At 42.9% G+C, this 27,756-nt stretch overlaps 1 protein-coding gene across 3 annotated transcripts in view; it reads right to left on the bottom strand.

Moving 5' to 3' along the window:
• Positions 1-14,852: 14,852 nt before the first annotated feature.
• Positions 14,853-27,756, bottom strand: part of ANO10 (anoctamin 10) — a 233,773-nt gene continuing 220,869 nt past the window's right edge. For all 3 annotated transcript variants that reach the window (XM_034760861.1, XM_034760862.1, XM_034760863.1), the window contains one exon: positions 14,853-15,768. In XM_034760861.1, the coding sequence (XP_034616752.1) occupies positions 15,706-15,768 (63 nt within the window). In that variant the 3' untranslated portion in view covers positions 14,853-15,705. The remainder of the gene's footprint in view (positions 15,769-27,756) is intronic.

Genomic DNA, 27,756 nt, shown 5'->3' with positions numbered 1-27,756 from the left:
TATCTTTCCTTCACATTGAGATAGTTTGCACTTGTACCTTACTGCTAGCACTCCTTTTTCCCTTACATATTCTTCCCATGGGATCCTACCTTCCAGTCCTCCGAGTTGGTTAAATCTCCTTTTTGAAGACTATTGTCCTTATTCTGCTGCTCTCCTTCCTTTCCTTAGAATCATGAAATCCATCATTTCAGGATCACTTTCATCCAAACTTCCTGGCACCTTCACATTTGCAACCAATTCCTCCCTGTTAGTCAGAATCAAGACTGGCTGTCCACCTGGTTACTTCCTCCTACTTGCACACTGAGAGGAAGCAGTTAGTAAGAGCAGAACAGAGCTCTTAAATAATGCTAGCAAAAATTAAAATGTATCTACAAATAAATTCAGAATACTGATTCTATCTAAGATGGAGAAAAGAGGGACCAAATGTGATTCCAAAAAGTGGAAGGAATCAGCCAATTTTTCTACCCTTCAAGAGATTTTAAATATAGCATTTCACAGTAAAATTAGCCCACCAGTACTGTCAATCCTAATGACCAATTTCAAGATATGTAGGCAATTATCTATGTGTAAATCAGTAATTTAGACTGACAGAGAACTCTGTCTCAATTTCTATGTCTGAAGCCTAAATCTTGGATTTACTTTTGTAATTTAAGTTTAACAAGCGGTTGAGGCCTGTAACTGTTTCTATATTTCAGTCACATCTTTTCTTTAGTAGCCTGAAGTATGAATCTCCTGCCATTAACTGTTTTCTGTTAATGATTCATTTATGAGAAAGTTTCAAATTTAGAGCACATATTAAATATGCGCTTTATTTCATCACTGATTTAATCTTTTATCTAATGTGCACTATACTTTGATTTCCACTGTTAACCTAACAGAAGGATGCCAGGGGCTTTTTACTAACAAGGTAAATCTTTGTAAAAGTTTAATTGATTCAATTTACTACTGGAACCTCTTCACAGTGCATGTAATCCCCGAAGCTGGGTCCCAAACTGCAGTGTGTAGTGTCCCTGACTTGTGGTAGAATAACTCTTCAGGAACAGCTGATCTAGAACACAGTAAACAAGTACTGAACCATGAGGATGATTGAAAAACTGAAATACTCAAGATCAAATACCATGATGGCTTGCATGCATTGTTGTGAGTTACCAACTCATTTATTTACCAGACATCTGCTTTAAGTTTAAAATGGCTGTTTCAAGTGTATTTGTGATCCTCATTAAATGACAGCAAGTCACATTTATTCCTACAGTATCATCACACCAGGGAGGAATTTGGCCTAATAACTCTTTACATGTGCAGCACAGAATGAAACTCTGACTTTGTTCACATTAGAAATCAATCTGTTTATAGTGTTTCAAGCAGGAACGATATAAAGATGTAGCTTGTTTTTTAAAAAGTGATTTACCAGTTTTGAGTAGAGCCTCGAGCATAAATTGACTCTCCCATAGGTGCGTCAGTGAGCTTCTGAAATGAACAGTCAGAAGTACATCAAAGAAGTGCTTGTTTACTGCATTCAGACTTTCTGCTCTGTTTATTGGTATATATTTTACCAATATTTTCCTTTCCGGTTTGGGGAATCCATTCCCAACTAAGGAATGGGTATATTCACTTGTTTAAAAAAGCATCTTTCCACTACCATTTAATCAATATGGTTATATTACAATGTATCAACTCAGATATATTTTTCTTTAACACTATGAACTATGCTTTTGTAAATTAAGTAGTGTGGGATTTAGTCACTGTATTGATGAGCTTTCAAGGATAACCTACCTCACTGCTCAAAAGCCGACACTTCTTCTGGCACCTCAGCATGGTGCTAAGGGGACACTGCTGGCAGAGCAGGCATCTTGCTGAAGAGCTCTAACAGAGGTCCTGATCATTTGTCTTATGAGACTGGTTTAACACCATTTTCATGACCAAATCCCTAGGGAGACATCTACATTGGGCTATCCTAAGTGTTCCTTGTAGTTCCATCTAAATCAGTTTTTTCCTCAGATAACCCCCAGCCACACACACAACCATTTTATAGGAGTGCTAGCACAGAGTATCTACCGTGTTCTCATCCAAAAGTCATCTGTGCGTCGGGGTGGGTGAAATGCCCCTTCTCTTTATATACTGCCTAAGGTGTTTTGGCATCATTCTGGAGAAATTATATAAACGTGAGGTAATTAAGTAGATTTTGTTCAACCTCAAAAGTTTTGTAAACGTTAACAGAAAGGGTTTGTGAACCAAGCACTGGCCCATACCAAGTTGCTTTTTCATAAAAACAGAAACGGCCCTTGCCCCTCGAGCAGTTTGCTACACGTGAATATTTTTTAAAAATGAAATGCACCTCTCCTGCCCCAAATATCAGTTCTACACAGTGTAGGGATTTTTCATGGTACAATGCTATCTCCATTGCACAGCTTCTGCAGAGTACTGTTGATGTTCTTTATGTCCTGGGGTGGGTGGGATTTTCCTGTGGCACACAGAACAGCTGTATATTTGGAGGAAGTTGGTCAAAGATGGTGTTATCACATCATTGTTCCAACCAAATATTTGGAATTGGACCTACTGACATAAATTAGTGATGACTTGGCTGCTGCTACATTTTTCAATTCTTTCTAAATTACATTTTTATGTAAAGAGCCAACACATTTTAGCAAAATGATCCTGTCAACAGTGCCTTCACTAAATTAAATTAAAACAAAACAAAACAAAAAACCAAGTAGAATAGGAGGGACCAAATCCCCACAGTGTCTGTCCTCCGGCTCTTCTTACATGTGTTACCTTTAGCTCCTTAAGCTGTATTCTTTTCCATGAGCACTAGACATCATTCAGACAGAATCCGTGTAATATCTTATGGGAGGGGGATCCCTTAGTTCAGGCCCTGTTAGTCAGGATTCCCCAGTGCAGTAGGTTCCATCTTTCCTGTAAGGGTCTCCATGAAATTCCTGAAGTTTAAGTCTCTCAAGTAGTATCTTTAAACAAGATTTAATTAAAAAAAATATCAGATTGAAGCAAAATAAATGGTCTGAATAGCACTACTTTTACTCACTATGTGACTAGTGAAGCCAGATATATTCACAATGTGTTTAACTGAAGTTACAGCCTTACCTTTCTATATGGCATGTTCTCCTTTTCTGCGTTTGGCTGTCCAGTGGCACATCTCTTTTGGTTTTGGATGTCTTGGTCTCCCTCCATCTCGGAGCCCAGACTATCACTATTTTTGATGTTAAAAGTAAAAGAATGCATTACCTCAGCACTTCCACAGTAAATTGTTTGATCGGGTGTTCCGTCTGGGAGAAGAAGTGTAATAGTGCCTATTCTCTGTACAGAGGCCACTATCCCTTGTATCATCTAACATCCTGCCTTGTGGCTCTACTTCCAAATTTCCTTTCTCAAAGCGCCAGCATTTCAAATGTCATTTTGAGGTGTTAGATGGAGCTTGACTCAACCTTTCTTTTTTGTATAGTTTTCTCTCACCATTATTTCTATTCTATATCAGTTATGTTATTTGACAGATGAAAATCCATCTGTTACAATGGGAAAAGATTATTCCTGCTCATTTTTTCAGAGGGAGGTAAAAAATAACTATACCATGTGGAAAATGCAAGAACCAAACACCTGGGGCACTTTACAGAAAGCAGAAAAGTCTAGGTATTCATTGGATCTTCAATAACCTTACTGTCCTCTAACAAATAGGCTGTTCTAGTGTGATTTTTATACAATAAATAAATAAAACAAGCTTAGTTCCTATTTATATCATAGCAGAATTATGTTGGGTATGAAATCAGATCAAATGGATCACTGCTTTTTTGTCAATGGTGATAACCAGAACCTCCATTTCTCTGTCCTCCATACCCAGAGAAATTACTAAGTGGGCTTCTAAGACACTTACAAAAAATAGACATGTGTGATTATGACTGGGCTCTGTGGTTTACTTAGATTTTACTTTTGCAAGCACAGCACTCATTTTCATCCTTTATCTCCATGCATATTTATATTGGAATTTTTTGAATGGATTTACCACTCCAGTGCTCTAGCCTGTAATATCTTTTGACAAAGTCTCCCTAGCAACCCTTTTCAGTGATCCTATGGTAACCTTCTTCTAGCTTCCCTCTTAATACATTGGATTAAAGAATAAATATTCATCCTAAGATTTTTAGCTGGCAATACAACTTTATTTTGTTAGGAATTTTCATACAAACTGTCTTCCCAAACTTTTACAGAATTACACATGACTGTTATAAGGGAGAAATAAAAACAACAGAACAAGAGAGGTATTAAGACATATAGGTAGACAGATTCCTTTTTCCACCAGGTGAGGTATGAATGAAGTCAATGAGGCAAAAAAGATACAGTTCCAGAGTTTGAGATGGAGAGAAGCTTCTACATCAAAGGGGATGAGATAGGATAAAAGGACAGACAGCAGATTGCTAGGAGAGGAGAGGAAGGGAACGGAAAGAGGTCTATACAGGGCGGGCCATACCATGAGGCGAACTGAGGCAGCCACCTCAGGTGCCAGACGGGGGGGGGGAGGGGGAAGGAGAGGGAGCCACAAGGACCCAGAGTGTAGAAAATTATGTCTGCTGCGGGTGCATATGTATTCTCTCTGCTGTAGATGCACAGAGATGGTGGAGTGCTGTGCTGGAAGAAGGAGGGCACAAGAGACATAACAGGCAGGCAGGAGAAAAGGTGAGAAAGCAGCAGGGAGAGAGAGGAGGAGCCTCTTATGTACCTCTCTAGCACCCCCAGGAGCCTGGACTGATTAACATCAGTTTCTCATGGAGCTTCCTGTTTCCTGCTGCTTCCTGAACCCACTTGAGGAGAACAGGCAGTCAACTGAAGTAGTAGGAGCCAGTTAGGCCCTTGAGACGCTGATATCGTCCCTCACTCAGGCCCTGCTACCAGCCTGCTTATTTGTCCCCTTCAACTGAGCATTCAGAGCCACTATAGCTGGCACAGAACAGCAGTCATGAGTGAAAGAAGAAAATGCCCCTCTGGGGCAGCATTCAGAAAAAGAAAGCAAGCAAAGGAAGCTTTTCTATCTAAGCAGGAAGGAGCTCTCCTGAGATACATAGACACAAATGTTCATGGTGAGCCTTCCGGCCCCAGTGAGGATGTGAGTGGTGAGGAGATGCCTGATCTTCCAGTTAGTCAGAGTGCAGGTGACTGGACTGGCAGCTACTGCAGCATCCATATCTCCATCTCAAATGGATGTAACCATGTACGTTCCTGAAGAAAAGTGTAGATCAGAGAAGAATGTGGTGGAGGCGCAAGAAAAAGCTACTGCTGAGTTTAGTTCCTGAAGTGTAGATGATCCAGGACTGATCTTCAAACAGAAGATTGTGGCAGATCTGAAGTCAGCTAGATATTACGCTGTTATTCTGGACTGCACACCTGACATCAGCCATACGGAACAAATTACTTCAATGGTGTGTTTTGTAACAACAACAGAACCTAGTGAAAATGTCCCTGCAATGGTGACTGTCAGAGCATTTTCTGGAATTTATTGACATTGATGATACTACAGGAGCTGGTATGACAAATGTGCTTCTAAAAAAGCTGGCAGATATGGGAATTGCGATAGCTGACATGAGAGGTCAGGGCTACGATAATGGTGCCAACATGAAAGGAAAGAACAGAGGAGTGCAGACACAGGTCAGAGTTAAACCTTCGAGCATTTTTTGTCCCATGCAGTTCTCATTCATTGAACTTGGTGGTCAGTGATGCAGCATCAGCTTCTAGTGAGGCTGCTGAATTTTTTAAATGTAAATCAAAGCATCTATGTATTTTTCTCTGCAACAACTCATTGATGGCAAATTTTGAAGGAAGCCTATCAAACACCAAATTGGGAAGATAGATGATGCCATAGTTGCCATTATGGAGGATAATGCTATGACAGGAACTGTTCATGGGAGAAGAGTGGCCGAGGGAAATGGAATCACCAGAAACATACATAACTTCACATTTCTGTGTGGCTTAGTGTTGTGGCATGACATACTGTTTGAAATAAATGTTGTAAGCAAGAGACTCCAAGGTGTTGACCTTGATATATCTGGAGCAATGGAACAACTGGACAAAGCAAAGTCATACCTACAGTCTTACCAGTCAGATGAGGGATCTCAAAATGTTCTGAAGAGTGCACAGAAGTTGACAGAGGAACTTCACACTGAAGCTATTTTCCCACCCATTCAAGAATACAAGAGTCACCGAAGAAGACGACATTTTGATTACGAAGCACAGGATAATCCCATAAGAGACCCCAAACAACAATTCAAAGTTGAATTCTTTAACCAGGTGATAGGTTGTGCAATACAGTCAGTTGAAGAACGTTTCATGCAGCTCAAAGAACACAGCAAGGTATCAGGGGGTAGCCGTGTTAGTCTTTAAGGTGCCACCAGACTCCTTGTTGTTTTTTTAAAGAACACAGCAGTATATTTGGGATGTTGTATCATATTCCAAAACTCCTCACTATACCTGAAGAAGACCTACACCAGCAATGCAGGGCACTAGAGACAGTGTAGACACATGATGACATGCACGATATTGATGCGAGCGATTTAGGTGATGAACTGAAAGCCCTTTCAAGATACATTTTAACAGGATCAATTCCAAAGGCTGTTCTGGAATATCTGTGCACAAATCAGATGACCACCCTCTTTCCAAATGCTTTTGTTGCTCTGCGCATACTTCTAACACTTCCTTTAACAGTTGCCAGTGGAGATCACAGCTTCTCCAAGCTGAAGTTAATAAAAACACATCTACACTCCACAATGACATAGGAGAGGTTGGTCGGCCTTGCAACCATCTCAATAGAGCATGAGCTGGCCCAGACTGGGGACCTTCAGGAAGCAGTTCAAATCTTTGCAACCAAGAAGGCACGGAAAGCACCACTTTGATTATTCAAACAGATAAAAATGCCAGTGTTTACTATGCAGACAAGAAAAGTTACATTTGCTGTTCAGGCGTTTGAAAGTTAAGTATCAGAGGGGTAGCCGTGGTAGTCTGAATCTGTAAAAAGCAACAGAGGGTCCTGTGGCACCAATGGATTTCCATTACTTGCATCTGAAGAAGTGAGGTTCTTACCCACGAAAGCTTATGCTCCCAATACTTCTGTTAGTCTCTAAGGTGCCACAGGACCCTCTGTTGCTTTCTGAAAGTTAAGTGTTACTTAAAATTTTTGAACAAGGCATTTTAAGTTGCTAGTTCTCCTTTATTGGGTAGGTAGCGGAGCAGTACCATGAGAGGAGCAGAACAGGAAGAAGACAGAATTGAGACCTTTCAAAGTTTTGGCCCAAGCGAGGGGTCGTGGGGACGTCATTTGAGCTCCCCGCCTCAGGTGCCAAAATGTTGTGGGCCGGCCCTGAGTCTATAGCAAAATACTACTTGAGAGAGAAGGTGGGTGAGGTACTATCTGGTATTGGACCAACTTCTGTTGGTTAAAGAGAGAAGCTTCTGAGCTACACAGGTCTGTGTTGGTCCAATACAAGATAGTACCTCACCCACCTTGTCTCTCTCATGGCCTGAGACCAACACGGCAAACAAAACATTACTTAGCATTTTATGGGGTAACTAATCCTTCGCAACAACTAAATTTAAAGCTCTTTTCCACGTTTGTATGGCACCTAGATGCCTATCTGGGGACCCTCTGTGCTACTCTAATATAAACAATAAATAATAATAATAATAATCCCTATGAGATAGGTCATTGTTTCTCAAGCTTTGTGAGACTTGGTCCTCCCTACTGTTTTTCCGACAAGGGAAGGGCAGGGAGGTCACAATCCCTTGATACCTTGTCATGACTCCCAGGTTGAGAAACCAAGAGATAGGTATTAACCCCATTTATAGATGGGGAAACTGAGGCAGAAGTGACAGGATTTACCAAGGTCAGCAGGAGAATCCGTGTTAGAACCTCAAGATTTATTACCAACATGTACTTAAACCTTGGACTATGCCTCCCACTGGTGGGCTAGAGTAAGTAGGAGAATTTTAAAGACCAGAATGGCAGGTGAGCAAATGGCAGGTGAGTCAAAAATACTCCTTGATATAAAATGCATCAGTGAATATTTTTGTTATGTTCTCCAGGTGGCCAGGCTCAGGATCTCCTTCCTGCCCATGTATGCTAGAAAATCAGGAAGCTTGTAGCCAGCTTTAGTGGTTCATCATCCAAGGCAGTGTTCTCCAGGAAGCCCAGCTCACTCACCCAGATTTCTGGTTTCTCTCCCATTCCCAAACTAGTTTACATGACTCAAACACAGCAGAAGTAGGCTTGTGTTGTGTGGAAGTGTAGAGGGATGGGAATGGAAGATACTTCTTGGCAATAAAGTTGAAATGGTTATTTACTGTAACCGTGGTGCTTTGAGATGTGATGCAGGCGTGTATTCCACTTAGGTATGTGCGTGCCCAGTGCGCCAGAACCAGACTTTTGCTTAGAAATACCTGTAGAGCAGTGGGTCTCCACCAGGGGTATGCATACTCCTCGGGGTACACAGAGATGTTCCAGGGGGGTACTCAACTCATATAGATCAATGTTTTTTCAACCTGGGGGTTGCGATCCCCAGGGGATTCGCAAGTGCAGGGCAGGTGTTAGGGGGTGGCAAGCAGGACAATTGCCCAGAGCCCAACACTACACGGGCGGGGGGGGGCCCATGAAGCTAAGTTACATGCTTCAGCCCCTGGTGGTAGGGCTTCAGACAAGGCTAAGTGAAAAACAGGCTCAAGTATCACACAGAAATGTAAATACAATATTTATATTCCAATCGATTTATTTTATAATTATATGGTAAACATGAGAAAGTAAGCAATTTTTGAGTAATAGTGTGCGCTGACACTTCTGTATTTTTATGTCTGATTTTGTAAGCAAATAGTTTTTAAGTGAAGTGAAACTTGGGGTACACAAGACAAATCAGACTCCTCAAAGGGAGACAGTAATCTGGAAAGGTTGAGAACCACTACCATAGAGGGGCGGTGCTCATGCCTCATAGCTGTGGCCCCTCTCCTCGTTATGTGGGCGGTGTTGCCCTGATTCCTTTCCCCCTCTCCCCCACCTCAGTTCCTTCGCATCGAAAGCCGGTAAGATGAGACTCCTATGCAGAGGGGAATATACATCTGCATAACATCTCGAAGAACCACAGTTACACTAAGTAACTCTTTCTTCCTCTTCAAGTAGATGCAGATGTGTATTCTAATTAGGTGACTCACAAGCAGCATCCCAGTCCAGAGGAAGGTCTTGAAGTCTACTGAAACAGGGATCACAGGACTGCCCTTTTGAGACCTGTGTCTGCTTTGTAAGATGTAATAGCTTAATGGTCTGTAAATGTATGCATGGATGACCACATGGCTGCCCTGCAAACGTCCAGTATGGAAATTTCACTGAGGAATGCTATTGATGTTGCTTGTGCCCTCATGGAGTGAGCCCGTATCCACTGAGAAGGTGTAGCCAAAGCTATCACATATGCAGTCTTGATTCAGGATGTTATCCATCTAGAGATGGTCTGTGCAGAGCTCACTTGCCCCTTCATATGACACGAACAAGCGAAGTGAAGCACAAAACGGTTTAGTCCTGGCTAGATGGTGGCACTGTTCTTCCAAGGAAGAGTGTGGTTTAGGGAAAAACACAGGTAAATACATTGCCTGACTCAGATGAAACTGAGAGACCACCTTGGATAAAACCTTTGGGATGGTCGAGCAAACACAACATGATGTTGATGTGGGCAAGAAGCTCCTCTGTGGAACCACCCCCTAGTAACCAATCATCAAGGAAGTTGTGAATTCCTTTCCTCCTGATATATGCTAGGACCACAGCCATGCATTTGGTGGAGACTCAGGGGGCAGAAGAGAGGTCGAATGGGAGAAGCATATACTGAAAGTGATGTTCTCCTACCACAAAACAAAAACGTCTTGTGGCTTAGTAGAATCACCTGGAGGTCCAGAGCAGCAAACCAGTCGTTATGAGACAGCATGGGGAGGACTACTGATAGAGCGGATCATGCAGAACCTCGTGTATTTGATGAACTCGTTGATGACCCAAAGGTTGAGGATGGGTCTTATCCCGCCTTTGATTTTTGGTATCAGGAAGTACTGGGAGTAGAAGCTGTGGCTGCAGTGTTCTGGCAGAACTTCCTTTGCCGTTCCCGATGTCAGCAGAGACCTGACCTGCTCAATGAGCAGCATCTCGTGAGAGTGGTCCCTGAAGAGGGACGGGGAGGAGAGGTGGGGAGCAGGTATGGAAAGGAACTGGATTGTGTAGCCCGATCTGACAGTGTCTAGGGCCCAGCTATCAGAGGTAATTAACAGGGGCCAGTCTGTCCCCAAAGGGACACGGGGACAAAGATGGTGGAGAAATGACTGGACCAGTGCTCTGAACTAAGGAGTCAAAATGGGTGCTTAGCAGATGCTGGGGGAGGGTGCCCAAAGCCTGAGCCCAACTGCTTCCTCTTGTGGGATCTATCCCTTTTTCTAGGGTAGTCCCACTGCTTTGGGGGGGGGGGCGGAGGGGAAAGGCTGCGCAAGGAATGTTGCAGGCGATATCGCTGCTGTTGAGCCCCATAGTGGTGTCTTTCTGTGGACCAAGGATCTTAAGGTAGCTTTGGAATTAAAGTAGTGCAAAATGTCATCTGTCTTGTCCGAGAACAACATCCATCTGTCAAAGGACAAGTCCTCAATGGCTTGCTGGATGTCCAAATCTATCCCAGAGTTTTGCAACCAAGAAGCCCTCCTCATAATTAACACTGAGGCCATCACCCTTGCTGTGGTGTCCACAATGCCAAGGGTGGACTGCAGAGATGTTTTGCCCTCCAAGCAGCCTTCTGCAACAAATGAATTTAGACATGGCTGACCAATTCAGAAAATCATACTTGGACAGCAAAGCTTGTTGATTCACAATCCTCATCTGTAGGTATGATGAGGTATAGATCTTTCTGCCCAGAACATCCAATCACTTGAAGTCTCTGTCCTTGGAGGGAGACTTGAACCTACCCTACCGGGCCTGTCATTCACCACCATTACAACCAGGGAATTTGGGGCTGGATGTGAATAGAACTCTTCAAATCCCTGCCTGTGAACAAAGTACCACTTTTCCATGCGCTTATCCACCAGTGTTACCAAGGCCGGTGTACTCAATAGGGCTCTCGCCAGCTCAAGGAACACATAATTAATTGGGAGGGCCACTCTCCCAGGGATGGTGAGTTGTAGAATGTCTACCAGTTTGTGGGTGTTCTCCTGGATGCAGAGAAATGTGGCGACATGGTGTAAAACATCCCGGTCTGCCTTAAAGTCCTCTGGAATAGATGCAGAGGACAAACCAGGCAGCATGGCATTGTCCGGCGATGAGGATGTGGCTCTTGTTTGAGCCACAACTGGCTCTTGCTCTCCGGAGGATGAACCTGGAAGGTCGGACTCCAGCGGCTCTGCAGGGAGGAAGACCACCTGTGTCTGGGCTTGCGGCTGACCCACAGTCACCACAATTGACCTAGTGGGTGACTCCAGCTTTGAATGGCACGAGGAGCGGGATCTCCGCAAATGTGGAGCATCCTACTGAGTCCAAGGAGGCCACAGATACTTGTAGCGCATTGGTGGCCAGTAGGGGCCAGGGCAAGGACCTCCGTCCCAGCCATGAGGTGCATGCCAAACCTGGGAGCCATACTGGTCCAGTGAGCTCACCAGATGATATCGAGTGGGAAGTTGACAACACTGACTCAGAAAAGCCCCAGGATCTCGGAGACATGGGTGGAGCAATGCCCTAGGGAGCCAATAGGTGGCCCAATTCATCCATTTCCCCCGATGAAGGTGGTACCATCAGTACCAAGCATGTCAGTGCTGCAGGCAGTGTTGGTTCCAGTGCAAACAGTTGTACGGAAGCATCCAAGTGCAACAACATCGAGGGCAGTGAAAGCTGCCATGGGAGCATCTGCGGCTTTGAATACAGAAGGGCCAAAGAGGGTCCTGGTACTGAGGTCCCCCATACTGATTCCGGTACTGGCTCCTTCCCCACCACAGAGAGGGGAGCATCTGGGTGCAGTGCTGAGGGGCATGAAGATTCAGCGGCATCCTCCATTGGAGGGACTGCCGAAGGCACGAGCCTCGGAAAGTCCTGGACCAGCAGCGAGGATGGAAAAGAAAAGCAAAATACGTCTGCTGCAGCATGGTACGTTGACACAGTGGACACAGTCAGTATTGGCATCGCCCTTGTCAGTACTGGACTCTAGCACCAATGTTAGCCCATTGAGGGCCCTAAGCAGGAATATTTTTGCCCCCCAACACATACTAATAAAGGGGACCCCCTTTGAGCTGCTTGGGACTTTAAGCAATTGCTTAGTCTGCTTATGACTAGCGCTGGCTCAACTAGACTCAGCGGACGCCTGGAAACCAGAAGTAGAGTCAACAACACGGGGTTCCTGCCCTTCCTACTCAGTACCATGGGAGGGTCAGAGGCATACGTGCCATCCCATGTACCAGAACCAGTCCCAGTCTAGCCCACCCTTTTCCTGGGGGAGGAAGAGGAGTTGCCCTGCGCCATGGAATAGTCCTGATTGGACTTGTGAGACCTCTTCCTTAGTGCTGAGGACAGAGAACGGCTCCTTCGCGTCTTTGGAGAGGTGCCTGTCCTGGAACAAAAGGTGACAGCGCTCTCTGAGCCCGAGGGCAATCTTTGGCACAAGGAGGGCCTCAGTACCAGATCAGGCCATGTGGCCTGTTCAAGCAGGTGCTGCTTGAGGTGAAAGTTCCACATCACCTAAGTCCACTTCTTGAATGATTTACAGATTGAACAACACTCTTTGAGGTGGGCCTCACCAAGAGAGAGCAAGCACTGTGTGAGGGGGATCACTCTTCAGGATCGCTCCTTCACACAAAGCACAATGTTTAAATCCCGATGAGGGCATCACTCAGGAACACAATCTAGCAACTAACACTATCTACTGACTACTAACACACACTAACTAATTATATACAATGAACTAGGCTGAGACTAAATGGGAGTTTGTGAGACTACAACCACACAGAGCTCTGACTCCAGCTCTGGGTGGTGAAAAGGAACAGAGGGGGCCAGGGAAGGGGCCACAACCATGAGGCGTGAGTGCCACCCCTGTATGGATACTGCTAGGCAAAAGTCTCCAGCTCCAGCATGCTGGGCACGCACACACCTAAATGGAATACATGTCTGTATCTCCTTGAAGTAGTTAACACTATAATGGAATTTAAGGGTTCTTGCTACAGAGTTTGGTTCCACTGTGTGCCATGGAGTACACCAGTCTCTGATCAAGACACTAATTTTATTGTTGCAGTAATTTCACAAGACACTCAGTACTTCACCCAATTCCTACTTAGAAGCTATTTGAAAAAAGTACATCAATGTTTCATGTCAGAGCCTCAAACTCATAGTTTCCTTGTTCCTCTTCTCCCTTTCTCTAATAGCAATGGAGGAGCTTAGTCTACATCTGGTTAGTTTCTTGGTAACACAAGCTGTAGATCGCATGTTTCTGATGGTATTTACTATATATCTTTTCCCTCTACATGCAATTAACTACCATAAAAATGCCTTTGCCACACTCTAGGCACCCTTGCCATCAATGGAAAATGCAATCCCTATGCAACCAAGGTAATATAAATAACACAAGAACGGTCATACTGGGTCAGACCAATGGTTCATCTAACCCAGTATCCTGTCTTCCGACAATGGCCAATGCCAGATGCTTCAAAGGGAATGAACAGAACGGGAGAATTATCAAGTGATCCATCCCATCATCCAGTCCCCACATCTGGCAGCCAGCGGCTTTGGGACGTGCAGAGATATGGTTGCACCTCTGACTATCTTGACTAGTAGCCATTGATAGATCTATCCTCATTGAACTTATGTAATTCTTTTGTGAATCCAATTATACTTTTGGCCTTCACAACATACCCTGGCAATGAGTTCCACGGGTTGACTGTGAGTTGTTTCCTTTGCTAGTTTTAAACCTGCTGACTATTAATTTCATAGGATGACCCCAGGTTCTTGTGTTATGTGAAAGGGTTATTCACTTTCTCCACACCACTCATGATTTTATAGATCTCTATCATATCTCTCCTTAAATCAACAACAAATTGCCAACAAACCACCGCTCACAGGGACATATTCCAAAACAAAATTATGCATTACTAATATTCACAAAAGAGATCTAACCCTTAGATCTTCAACTCTCCCCCAAATGTCTGTTCAAAGAGCTTGGCTTTGCACATACCAAAAATCTTAATAAATCTGGGCTATTTTAGACCAAAGTGGGGAATGAATTCCATAGCTGAAGGGTCTTCATGGAGAACACCCTGCCAGCAGTTCCCTCTCTTATATGCCAAGGGAGCCCCAGCTTCCACTGATCACAGCTGTGACAGTAAAACAGAGAGAGAGAGAAGAGTAATCTCAGGTCATTTAGCACTTTACAGATCCAAAAATCAAAACTTTAAACTCCACACAGAAGGCTCTACGTTAGCTTAATTGTGTTATTCTGTGATGAGTAGCCTTTGTCATGAGTATTTGTTATTTACAAATGTAAAAGTTTGCTGTGTAATGAAGTATTCAGGTGACAGGTTCTCTTGTGGTAGAATTTTGAAATATATCCAAGTCAGTGCAATTATCTTCATCAGATCTATCCAAATAGGATTGTGTAGCTAACATAAAAGTATTTCACATCCAGGGAAGTTGGCTCTGACAGAGATGAAAGTTGTATATCAATAGAAAACAAATTGACGTGAGGCCACATGACCAGAAGTATAGATTTTGAGCTTATTACCGTCAGAAAACCATTTAAAATTAGGAGAATTACATTTTCATGATATGCAAGAAAGAGTCAAATATCTCAGTACATGTGTGAAAGTATCAGACATACAACTATGGAGTGTTCATTTTAATAGCTCTGTTACTATCATTTCAGTTAACAAAACGATCCATTAATACAGGACTATTGTTCTGAAGAACAACCAAATGGTAATCAGAGTTAATGCTAAATGAAAAGAATACACAATCATCGTTCATCTTCATAAACTACTAATCAGCAATGCCTGTTTCATGCCAAATGCTTTCTTACCAGCATCTGAAAATAATTTAATTGAGATTCTATATAAAATAAACATATTGTAATCTCATTTTATAGTATACATTTCCAAATAACTAGCTTTGTGATTGGTCCTATGGAAAAAATCAGACATCACACTATGTAATAAACAAAATTTAGCTTAATTTCCTAGTAAATGCTGTGAACAGTGTATAATAAGCTGTCTTTGAAAAAAAAAGATATGCCTTTGGAAATGATTAACTATTCTACTACAAGGACAAAAATGGTTAACAAGCATAAGGAATGGTACACTAAGAATTAAGTATACTAATATACCAGGCACACCTTCTCTTGAAAAGCTGCAGATCAAGACTACATTTAGATCAGGATACCTACTCTTAAAGATCTGTTTCATATAATTTTGATATAATGTCCAGTTGGTTATGACATATTTCAACCAGATCTAGCATAAACTGGAGTGATGCTCTGTATTCTGTCTCACCAGACAACTGTTGAATATTCCATATGAAATGAAGAGGAAAAGGAAAGGGGAAACAATTTTTCATTGTGTCAAGCAATCAGTGTTGATGACCAAGTACAGATAATAGATACTATCTATTGAGTAATACATTGTAGAGTGCAAATACAGTAAGATTTTAAATACTTTAAAAGCATGTTCACATGCTAATGCTCAATTCATCTTCTTTTCTCCATGTGTTTCTTCCTTCAATGACTCGGCTGCAAGTTTCATTTGCTGTAGGAAAAAAAAATGGTGTCACTTGTTGCAGCGTAGTTTAAATGAAGCGAACAAAACAACGGAATCCAAAGGTAGAACTGAAAAAAGTATCACTTTGAATCTAATCAAATAGTGTTTAAATAGTGTTTAAAATGACAAGAAATAATTTTAAATTAATTCAAATTTGATTCCTTTGTAAAAAAAATGAAAACACACTGAGCTTACAGCATGCCTGAATTTTACAAGCGAGAGACTTGAACAGACAGTTTTTATTTGGTAACTGCCTGTCTTACCAGATCTGAACAAGCGCTCTGTGAGGCTGAAAGTGTCTCTTCTCTCACCAAGAGAAGTTGGTCCAATAAAAGGTATTACCCCATCCACCTTGTCTTTCTCACCAAAAGACAGAGACTGACAGTTCAGCTTATATGTTAATTGTTTGCATGGTGAACAGTACTTATACAGGTCTATGGACATAAGCAAACTCCTTCAAATGGAGTTACTGAGCCCTAGAGGTACCGCATGTATAAGATTAGTAAGGTTGCAAGTTGCAACACTGGAAGAGTATATCAAATTAAATCTATTCTTTTAATAACTGGCCATGTTTTCAAAAGGACTGTGTGAGGAGTTAAATACAATTTTAGTATTTACCTGCCATTTATAATTTCACTGATTTTTTGAACCAGCATAGCACATTGATTAATTTCTCTTTGCTATAAAATCTATGAAAAAATATTTCATGGATGTATTGATAAATCACACATCTGTACAACTATATATTTTTTAATGTTAGAGGTTTTTATTCTTGGAGAATGCATTATCTTTTTAGGGTGTCAATTTATGGCCTTTCTTTGCAAAATTAAAATAGGCAGTGAAGCTGTCCCATAGAACCTCTTTCCATTTAAACTAATTAATTAAAAAAAAAAGCTGTCTCTCAACTGCACCTAACTTTTTTGGAAAGTAGGTCTTAGATCTATCGTGTCCCTATATTTAATAACAAGGTTTCAATCTGCTCATATATCTATAATAAACATAGTTAAAACCTTGTTATGTACCACACCATAATATTTACTTCACCCGTAGTATTTCTGGCATTCTGTACAGTTAAAATGAGGAATAACACAGTAACTAGGCACTGCAAGTGTACCTACATTTCAACATTTGTTGCCCATTGTACAACTCATCCATGTTCTGTTTTCCGTAGTATGGTAAAGGGATTGTGTTGCTTGAAAGCTTGTCAGTTTAATTGATTAAAGTCACTATTTTCAGGGAATTGCCAGGCTAGCACCTCTGCCTGCTGATAGCTCAGAACCCTGGGAATCCGTACACTAAACTACCAGCAGGGCTGTTGCTAACAAGACCTAATTGTGCTCCTAGTTCTCCTCCTCCCATGAACAAGCCTGGCCCTTGCATCCTGACTCTATGCTGGCTTTGATTGCCTATTTGTTCACTTCTCCCACAAATGCCTTTCTTCTTTCTCCCATGTAACCTCTACCCCATGGAACCTCCCTCCCTAAACTAACCCGTAAAACCACCCCCCATCATCTTTTGAACTCCTAGTCAATACTCACTTCTACCTGACTACAGGGATCTTTCAACTAATAATGGCTAGGCAGAGGGCCAATAGACATTACAGATATTTTATTTATATTAATATTTTAATGGCATGACCAGATACAATCTAAATGTGCACACAACTAACCTATGTAACCTAGCATTCCGATCACCGTTATCAGAAGTCCCTTAGTTCTACCTCTACTTCTGCCTGCATGTGTTGTAGCTGATGACCGTATTGTTTGTGTTTACGTAGCCATCATATCCTATGAACAGAGGCCAGAGAGCATGCCGATATCAGGGTTGTAACCAGAGGGGTAGCTTTGCACCTACATAATTCGTGAAGAAATCTCTCACATTTAGGAACCCAAACGTGCAGTCTTGGTAGCACAGGGTCAAAAACTTATTTCTTTTCCTTTTGTTTTGATAGTTATATGACGCTTCTTCCTGGGCATATTTTCAGGTACGTAAAATGGTGACCATGAAGAAGAATTGTAACACAATAATCTTAGATAGGATGGAAAAATTAAATTATTGGAACATATTCATATTCTTTGTCATTACATGCTCCATTTCAAAAATGTGAATGGAATTTGCCTGTAGACTGAGCATCTGACTCCTGGCCAGGTAGTCTGAGGCTAGGTCTACACTGGGGGCAGGGGGTCGACCTAAGATACGCAACTTCAGCTACGCGAATAGCGTAGTTGAAGTCGGCATATCTTAGGTCGATTTACCTGGCCGTGAGGACGGCGGCAAATTGACCGCTGCTGCTCCCCCATCGACTCCGCTTCCGCCTCTCGTTGTGGTGGAGTTCCGGAGTCGACAGCAGAGCGATCGGGGATCGATTTTATTGCATCTACACTAGATGCGATAAATCAATCCCCAATAGATCGATCACTACCCTCCGATCCGGCGGGTAGTGTAGACGTACCCTAAAGGTGTTAAAGAGGAAATAGCAAGCCCCACTGAATATAAATTTTACTGTACTGAAGTGTCCTGAATATTGTACTGTATGTTTTTCTTGTAAAATTATTGAAGTTAATCTTTTAAAAAAAAGTATTTCTAGTGACAGGCTTTTGAGAGACCCTAGTGCTCAATGCATCACTATCATTGGAGGGCTCCCAATGTCCCTTGGAAAAGAGAGTTAAACTTCATTTTATTCAGTTCCTTTTCTTTGCCAGGCAATCTGCTGCTAAAATAGATGAATTTACTCCCTTGTAAAAATAAAATCTGGAAAGAGGGCAGTGGTGGTGATTTGTGTTATTCCTGAAGCTACAGTTAAGGTTTTGTCTCGATTACCAGAGAGGGCTCAACGTGAAGCAAGGATGCCAGGCATCAAAAATATCTGCTGAGGGAAGTTGAAGTCATTATGTGAAGCTTCTCAGTAACAAGAGTGTATGATCAATCAAGAGTCTGTGGAAGCAGAAGGAGACTGGATGAAGCTGAGCCAAAGGAACTGTTCATGTACCACCTGCAGTTAACAGGTAAAGGTCTCATAATATCAGAAAAAATAGAATTCGTGCACGTATACTAAGGCAGTGCATATTGAGAATAAATTCCATAAAGATACACTGAAACAAGTAAGAAATAACTAGCTATTCTTTGGAGAGAAAGGGGATTGAAAGATATAGCCAAAGCAAAGAGAACAGATTGTGATGAATCTAAATGTGAGGAGGAAGGGGAGGGGAGAAGCTAGTTGTACTGAGTGGCATTTTTAGAATTCAAGAGTTCACAGCCTTGAACTTAGCATGACTTAATTCTAGACAATTCTACATACAGGGAAAGAGAAAGAGACCTGAACGTTAAAATATGGAAAGCAATCTCACGAGAAAGTAACTTTTACACAATCTCTAAAAGATTACCTAGCCATGCACTTCCCTAATCGTTCAATGAGTGTTTTGAAAACACCAGTGTCCTAAAGTTTAAGCTGTTTTCCTTTTTTTTAAAATAATGTGTGATTTTATCAAATATGTAGAGAGTGGTATAAAGACAAGTGAACATATAACTAAGTGTATAACAGTACTGTCACAAAAACTGGAAATGAATAAGCTGCATGTGTCTATAAAAAGCACAATGAATTTCTGATCGAAGCTGTGGGGGAATCAGTTGAAAATGAAAGAGGAGAGGAGAGACCTAGGTGTGTTAGTTGATGACAAGATGACTATGAGCCACCAATGTGATATGGTTGTGAAAAAGGAAATGCAATCCTAGGATGTAGAAGGCAAGATATTTCCAGTAGAGATAGGGAAATGCTAGTGCCACAGTACAAGGCCCTGTATTGCGTACAGTTCTGGTTATCCATCTTCAGCAAAGAGGAATTCAAACTGAAACATGTGCAGGATGATCAGGGGAATGGAGAGTCTGATTACGAGCGGAGACTAAAACAACCTGTTTGTTTAACCTAGCAAAACAAAGGCTGAGAGGAGATATGATTGCTCTCTATAAACACGTATGGGGGAGGTAGAGGGTAAATACCATGGAGGGAGAAGAACTATTTAAACTAAACAACTATGTTGGCACAAGAACAACTGACTGTGATCATGGGTGGGATGGAAACAATTTAATTAATCTTAAAACAGAGCTTGATAAATTTATGAGGGACTGTATGATGGATTTGCCTACAGTGGTAGAGGGCTGGGCTGGCCCTGGAGCTTCCTTCTGGTTCATGTATTATGTTCCTAAAATCTCATTCTTCAGGGCTTCAGCCCATCAACTGTAGGGTTCAGGAGGGGAACCCCTGAGGCGTTCGGAATTTTTTTTGGTCTTCTTTCTCTGAAGCTTTAGAGATGGCCACAGTGGCCTGGGACACTGGACAGGGTGGCCTGGTGCTCTGAGGTGGCACTTAGTATTCTCTGTCTCAGATGCTTGGCTGGTGTGTCTTGCTCATGTGCTTGGGATCTAACTGATCACGATCGCCATATTCGGGATCCAGAAGGAATTTCCCCCCATGTCAGATTGGCAGGTATCTTGGGGTTTTTCCACCTTCCTTTGCACAACATGGGGCATAGATCACTTGCTAGGATCATCTGGATACATCTCATGAAATCAATGCCTGCAGTGCAGGGTCCTCGGGCATTGGTACATCTCAGTCTCTCCCACTTCGCCTATGGCACACAATAGTCTCCAGAGGGCTGTAATACTTTGTTCTAATTTCGGTTGCTGAATTTAGTGCGTGTGTGCTGGTGGTGTTTAGTAGCCTGTGATATACAGGAGGTCAGATTAGATGATCTGGAGGTCCCTGGCCTTAAACTCTATGACACTGAAATTTTAGTTCACATTCTATCCAACGAAATTGGGATGCCAGGATTTATTTAATACAGAAGAACATTCAAACTTTGCCTCTTGTCTTTGCCTGCCTGCGGTCCAAATATGCCTAGCATGATATAAGCTAACTACAGTAAATGTATTTTTTTAAATTTCTATCTGCATTTTCATCCAACCTATAAGCAAAATAAAATTAGTTTGCTGTACAAATATGTATTTGTTTTTCCCTAGCAACAATGAAAGAAAGGCCATAGCTGAATGATGGGATTCAGAGTCCCCTTCTGTATCCTTGCTGATTCATTTATTTAAATAAATGCCTGATTAGAACTAAAGGAAACTTAATTAAAGTGACTTCTACCTCTAATGTAAAAGCATCAGAAAGATACAGAGAACAGCAATTCTACCCAATTCATGACGCACCAAACTCAAAACTAATTCACTTACACGGAGTGATTTTCTTAAATTCTCAGCATTATTGACTCTAGTTTCTGTAATAAAAAAAATATCCAGAAGTCTTTGTGCTGTTCTGGAGCTGTACATCCTAAACTTAGCTGAATGCAAAACTCATTTTAAAATGGGGACTTCAGCTCTTCTTATCTAAGATACAGTACCACCTCTGCCACCAACTCTTTATATATTCCGTAGGTATCAGGGAGGCTTAACTTCAATTCCAATACTTCCTATGGATTTACAGGGAGATGGCTGAAGGCACACTGAAGAGAGTTAAGTTCAATGATCCAGCCAGGATCTTCAGGTCATTTTGGGTCGAGTTGTGTTTTACCAGCTCAAACTCAGAGTACTGAGGTAGGGGATCATTTGTGGCTTGAGAGGAATCTCCCTGAGCAGGGAGACCTCTCAGCTGATGTTGACTGGCTGGGGGAACAAGGCAGAGAAAAGGTACTGGGAGCTAAGGCTCTCGCTGAAACACTGTGGGCATCAGGAACTGGCCACTGTGGCAGCTTGCCAGGGGTCCTACATGGCACATATTTGTTCCCTTGCTGACTGACCTGAGACATGCTACTGAAAAAGGAACTGAGACAGCGCAGGAACTATGCTGGGGGAAAATTAATTCAGGTATTTACTGATTATAACCCCCCCAAACAAAACTGTGGAAAGTGCTTGGGGGAGGCAAGGAGATGGATCCAAGAAAAGGAGCCTTTTGACTCATCTAGGGTTTCCTCAAAGTGTTCCCCAAACACCCTCTCCCTGCCAGATGGAGACCAACCTGCAATAGAGGCAGAAGATGGAAATAAATCCAGAGGAAAAGAGCCCTCAGAGAGCTACTGAGGAAACCTCTGCCTCTGAGCATGGCCACGGGAGACGGGGGCAATGTCAATAAAGTTCACTGAGTTCACCTGCAGAGAGCACAGGCAGGCAGACTGCACAGGAGGTGAATGGGGAGGAACTTCTTGCCCATTTCTGAGACTTGGAAAACATGGAAAAATCCAGCAGTTCCAAGTCTGACTAAACAGCAGATTCCTATGTTTGAGAAAATCACATCATGCTTGATAACTTAAAAATCATGAGCTTTCAAAATGTACCTCTGCTCAAATAGTTAATAGCTGCTAATCTGATGGCTGTTAAATGGACTATCTGAAATACCTTGATGGTTTTCAGTTTCAGCTCTGTGATCCTGATACTTGATTACAGCCCCCAAACCACAGCTCATCTTAGCTTTGTTCTTTGCAGCCATGCTGGTTCCAGGATATAAGAAAGTCAAGGTAGGTGAGGTAAAATCTTTTATTGGAGCAACTTTCTACCTCATCTCTCTCTCTCAGCTTTGTTGGCAGTCTCAAAAGAGAAGCCAATGATCAGTGTGAAGGCCCAACTCCCCTCTCAATCATAGACAGTCCTTCCAGGAAGGGTGAGAGAGGAAGTTTGCAGTACTTCAGCCTGTACTGTAACTGTTGTATGGATAAAGAAAGTACTTAAGTCTTGGAGACGGCAAATTTGGCACATTTCTCAAGCATTACATTTCCATGAACATTTTAAAGGAAAAACATATAAATAGACCAAGTTTATCACTCCATGGAATCGTCATTGTAGGTGCGATACTCTGCTATGTAATCTTTCCCTTCCTTCTCTACTCAGCAAAGATCCAAGAATTTTGTGGCTAAATCCCAAAACTTTAAAAACTGTATTTAATTAAATTACAGACAGAAATGCTGACACAGTACAAAGAGAGTCTGGAGTTTTAAATAATGCTGTAATGTTTAAAATTTTCCTCTAGCCACAAATCAATTTTTCTTTAGAACAACTGAAAAGGCTTGGGGGAGGGGAATTGATTGGCTTGCAAGATTATTTTTGTACTTTTTTGTATTTTTGTAAAAAAATCCTTCTCTCCTCAAGGGTCACAAATTGACTCACTAATAATCCTGCGAATCTGAATTAACCATCTTCTCCCTCAAAAAAGTGTGAAAGTGCGGAGATCAGCATACTTCCAATATCTGTTTCCAATCGTCATCCTACGGACATAAAAATCTTGATGCTTTTAGGCAAAGGTGCCAATTGTATTTGATTATAGCAGACTCTGAAAGAAGGGGCTTTTAAACTGTGTAATTTAATACTATGAACAATACAGTATGTTGGCAAAAGGGAGATAGTTACAGATATAAGCAAATACAAAGAAAGGCACAATTACATTATAAACCTGGATTAAAGAAAAAAATTGAGCTGCAGGGCATTTTATTACAGCAGTGTCCAGACTTTACCCACTAAAGGCTTCATTTGAAACCTACCTTTAATGTGCATGTTATGAATGGATTGCAGCCATCTTTATCTTTTATATCAAAGTGCAGATCCTAGAAACAACAGGTCCCAATGTGCAAACTCCGTATCATGCTGTAAAGCAGCATTATCCTGATCAAGATGAAATACAATGGGATCTGTAGTCTCATTAGACCACCACTATAGAGCTCTATGTGCTATACTCTGGCTATCTCTGCATTACAAATACAGGAAATCTGTGACCTTTGTATAATGGGCTTCTATTTTTGTCGATGTTCACATCACACATTTTTCACACAATGAGTATGCTCTGATAAACCAGTCTCAATGTTTCTGTGTGGTTTTACAAAACAAAGTTGTAATTTTCTTCAGAATGTTTAGATGCATTTTGTATGTATTACCTCTTTTTTCCACTTGCACATTATGATATTGCCCTTGTGCATTTGTTGAGCTCTATGCCATAGTTATGTTATGCTTCAGAGTAACATTACATTTTCCAATTTTCTTTTCGCTCTTACGTTCATAAACTATACTGTAGCCAGATTTCCAATAGTTATTGCTACTGGGTCTTACACATTTAAACAGAGAAAAAGGGGCCCCATACAACACTTCAGCAGCTAACTTGTGGAAAACAAGTAATATTACCTGAAATAGCTAGAAAGATGAAAATCAAACTGCTGAGCTGAAACTAGACTTCATCGATGCACCAAATAAATATTTTTCGACACAAAACCATATATACAAATATGCAGATATGGAAATATGTACTAAAGTTAGTACAGACTATATGCCTCTAACCAGCCACTTCTTCGTTTGCTTTTCTTCTACTAGCCAACTAAAATTCCTTCGAGTGTACTGTTTTAATTTTTATATAGGACAACATACTCAATTATTTCTTGATTTATTTCATATTTACAATATGAAAATGGAAGGGGAAAGAAAACGTTCATGTGACATTCATGTGATGGTGCACAGTAACAGCAGAGGTAGATTCTAGAGCTTATGACTTATGCAGGTAACTGAGAAATATCAGCTAAATCTACATGCCAGCCAATAGCATGATAGTGCATGTCTGTGCCTGGAATGCCTACTGCCCTATATGTTTTATTCCTTTTGAACAATAAAAAGTCTAAGAATAAATCTGAATGGAACAGTAGCTATCCCGCAATGCTGCAGGGACAGTGTGTGGTAAGCACGGATCTATCTATCATGACTAAGTGCTTTCAGAAAACAAGAATTACAGGTATGCAATTTTATTTTCTCTGAAAGTAGTGTCACAGCAGATCCCCACTTATATTAACAAGCTCAGCAAATGTTTTGGGGCAACAATAAAAGAATCCTGTAATTGCAGGATACCTTCAGGCTCTTTGCAGGTGGGGAAAAATAATTACATTTTTCTAGCAAGGAGAATAAGATAGCTCAAAACAAAACACTAGTTATTATAAATGGGCGAGGAAAGATGGAGCACTCTCAGTTTGGAGGCAGATTATGTGATACCAAGAAGCTAAACCTAGAATCACAACCTAACACTGAATTCAGGCAATACCATTTTGCATAGGTATATGGACCACATTCCATGTGGCTCTGTGTATCTCCTGGAGACTACTGTATCTGAGGCTGGATATGGGATCAATCATTCTTCAGACTGAATGTGCCTTATAATGATCCTGAGCTATAGATTCATTTAGAAATAGTTGTCTTGGGGTACATTTACACTGCAGTCTGAGGTGTGATTACAGCTTGTGTTAGCATACTTGCACAAGCTAGATTAAAGCTAGCTCAGGTATGCCTACACAAGCTGCACTCACACCTCTGGTTGCAGTGTAGACATACCCTCAGATACAGCATAATCTATTGATCAAGGATCCAAAGAAATAAGAACCTGTATGTTCTAAGGGTACTTCTATACAGCACACGGCAGCAAGCCTCCCAGCACAAGTCAACAGACCTGCGCTGGTGGGGCTTGTGCTACTGCGCTAAAAACAGCTGTGCAGACTTTGTGGCTTAGGCTGGAGCTCGGGCTCTGAAGCTGAGGGAGCAGGGAGGGCTTCAGAGCTCAAGTGCCAGCCCAAGCTGCAACTTCAAAGTGCTGTCTATACAGCTGCTTTTAGCGTGGTAGCAAGAGCCCTGTGAGCCCAAGTCTGCTGACCCAGTCTGTATAGACATACTCTAAGACAGTTATTTATTCTGCTCCAGATAATAGTTTAAGGTACTGCACAGAATTGGGTGGCAGATGTGTCTTTGGTACCATAGGAGCCATTGGTCCCAGTTGCACCAAGACTGCTGGCGTGAGTAACACCAATAGTATTAGCACAAGAGCCAGTACTGAAGGCAAAGGCACTGATAACTGGGGTGTGGTATTCTGAGAGAGAGAGAGGGAGATATATATATATATATATATATATAAATGAGTCTGCTCTATTAGCTTATGCTGAGGAGGCTCATGCACTAAGTTCCAGAGGCCACAGGTTCGGTCCTGCACCAATGACTGGGGTCCGTCGCGTTACACAGGCATCAACACCATGCATGCTCCCTCAGTGACGACAGCTCCAGGAAGGTGTAATTCTGACCTAATGATGTGAGTTGCCAGTGCTCAAACTGCTGGATTTGGACGCACTACAGAGCATGAGTCAGGAATGGTGGGTAGATAAGGCATGATCTAAAGAACTGAGTGATGTGACTAGCTCTACTCACCCTGAACCTGGTCCTCTGAATTGCGACCAAGCACCAGGTGGTGGGTCACACTTAGAGTGACCAGATCACAGAGGCGAAATATTGGGACGCGAGGGGGGGGGGGGGGGGAAGGGGAAGGGGGGGGAGCCAAAAAATAAAAAAAAATGGTGGGGAGAAAAAAAAAAAAGCACAAACAAGCGGGAAGCGCCTAGGCTGGCGCCGGCCACACACAGATGTAAACAGCGGCCCCCAGGATGCAACAACCCTCGCCCGGAGCCCGAGGACTGACACCCCGATGCCGCGGAGATGGGCACGGACAGGGGGAGCGCCCCCGCCAAGTCCCTGCGTGGAGACCGGCCTGGGCTGGCCGCGGGCGCACCAGTGTGTGGCAGCCCCTTCCCTGGCAGGCTCCAGCTCCCCGCGGGCCCGGGAGTGCGGAGCTGTAGCTACCTTCACGCCACTGGGCTACACTCCGCTGGAGAAGCGGGATCTTGCTGTGGCCCTCAGGCCGGGACTCGCCCAAGCATCGCGGGACGGGATCTCCTCACCTAGGGTTGCACACCCAGCCAAGCACGCACTGCTCCCCGCGCCCTGCCCCCCGGAGGCAGACAGACTCTCAGATTCTAATTATCCCCAGCACCGTGGCGGAGCCGCCGCCCGACCGGCCCTTCCAGCCGCTCCTCTGCCTCTCCCTCGCCGCGTGTCAGGCAGAGGCATGCGCCTGGCACCCAGCACCAACTACACCCCTCCGGGGCCTGGGCGCACATGGCGGAAGTGAAGCCCTGAGGAACCGGAGTCCCCACGCGGGCAGCTGCTGCCCCCTCACCCCCACCCATGGGCGAGTAGGGAGCCGGTTCCCCAGGCCGGACCCGGGGCTGCCCCCCTGCAGGTACCTCCCTGCCCTCCTGCCTGCGCTCGGGCCAGGGCCAGGCCGGACTCACCCTGCTGTCCCCGGGCCTCCTCCCTCCAGTGCTTGCCTGGGAGGGAGGAGGAATGTGGCGTGCTTCGGAAAGAGGCAGGGATTTGGGGAGGGATCCAATGGGGCAGTGAGGGGGTGGGGCCAGGGTGGGGATTTGGGGAGCTATCCATGGGGGAAGAAGGGGGCGGAGTTGGGGTGAGGGAGGGGGCGCGAGCCGGAGTGGAGAACAAAAATTGCTTGTTTGTCCCGTGTCCCGACCAAACATTGGTCGGGACGCGGGACAAACGAGCAAATATCCGGACAGTCCCGATAAAATCGGGATGTCTGGTCACCCTAGTCACACTGCACAACATCAGTGTCTCCATTGGCTCTGATGAGCTTGATATAACTAAATTCTTTGAGGATGCTGATGTGCTATCGGACTTCTATTGCTAGTGTTACAGCTCTGTGCTTGGCAATGATTCAGTTTCAGCACCTCAGGGGAAACTTGACTTGAGAACACTGACTCATAGATTTTATGACCAGAAGGGACCATTATGATCATTTAATCTAACCTTCAACATAATACAGGCCATAGAATTCCATGCAATAATTCCTATATCACGCCCAATAATTTCTGAATGAACTAGAACTACCATATCTTTTAGAAAGACAATCAAATCCTGATTTGAAGATTTCAAGTGACAGAAAATCCACCTGTTCCCTTGGAAAAAAGTGTGTCTTATTTCTAGTTCAAATGTGTCTAGCTTCAATTTCCAGCTTAGGATCTTGTTATGCTTTTGCCTGCTAAATTGAAAAGCCTTCTGTTATCAGGAATCATCATTTAATTTAGGTGCTTATATAATATGATAGGTCACTTCTTAACATTCTCT

This window comes from Trachemys scripta, chromosome 2 (assembly GCF_013100865.1).
Source record: "Trachemys scripta elegans isolate TJP31775 chromosome 2, CAS_Tse_1.0, whole genome shotgun sequence".
Taxonomy (NCBI): Eukaryota; Metazoa; Chordata; order Testudines; family Emydidae; genus Trachemys; species Trachemys scripta.
Note: the sequence above shows the minus strand (reverse complement) of the source record. Positions and strands in the feature narration are given on the sequence as shown.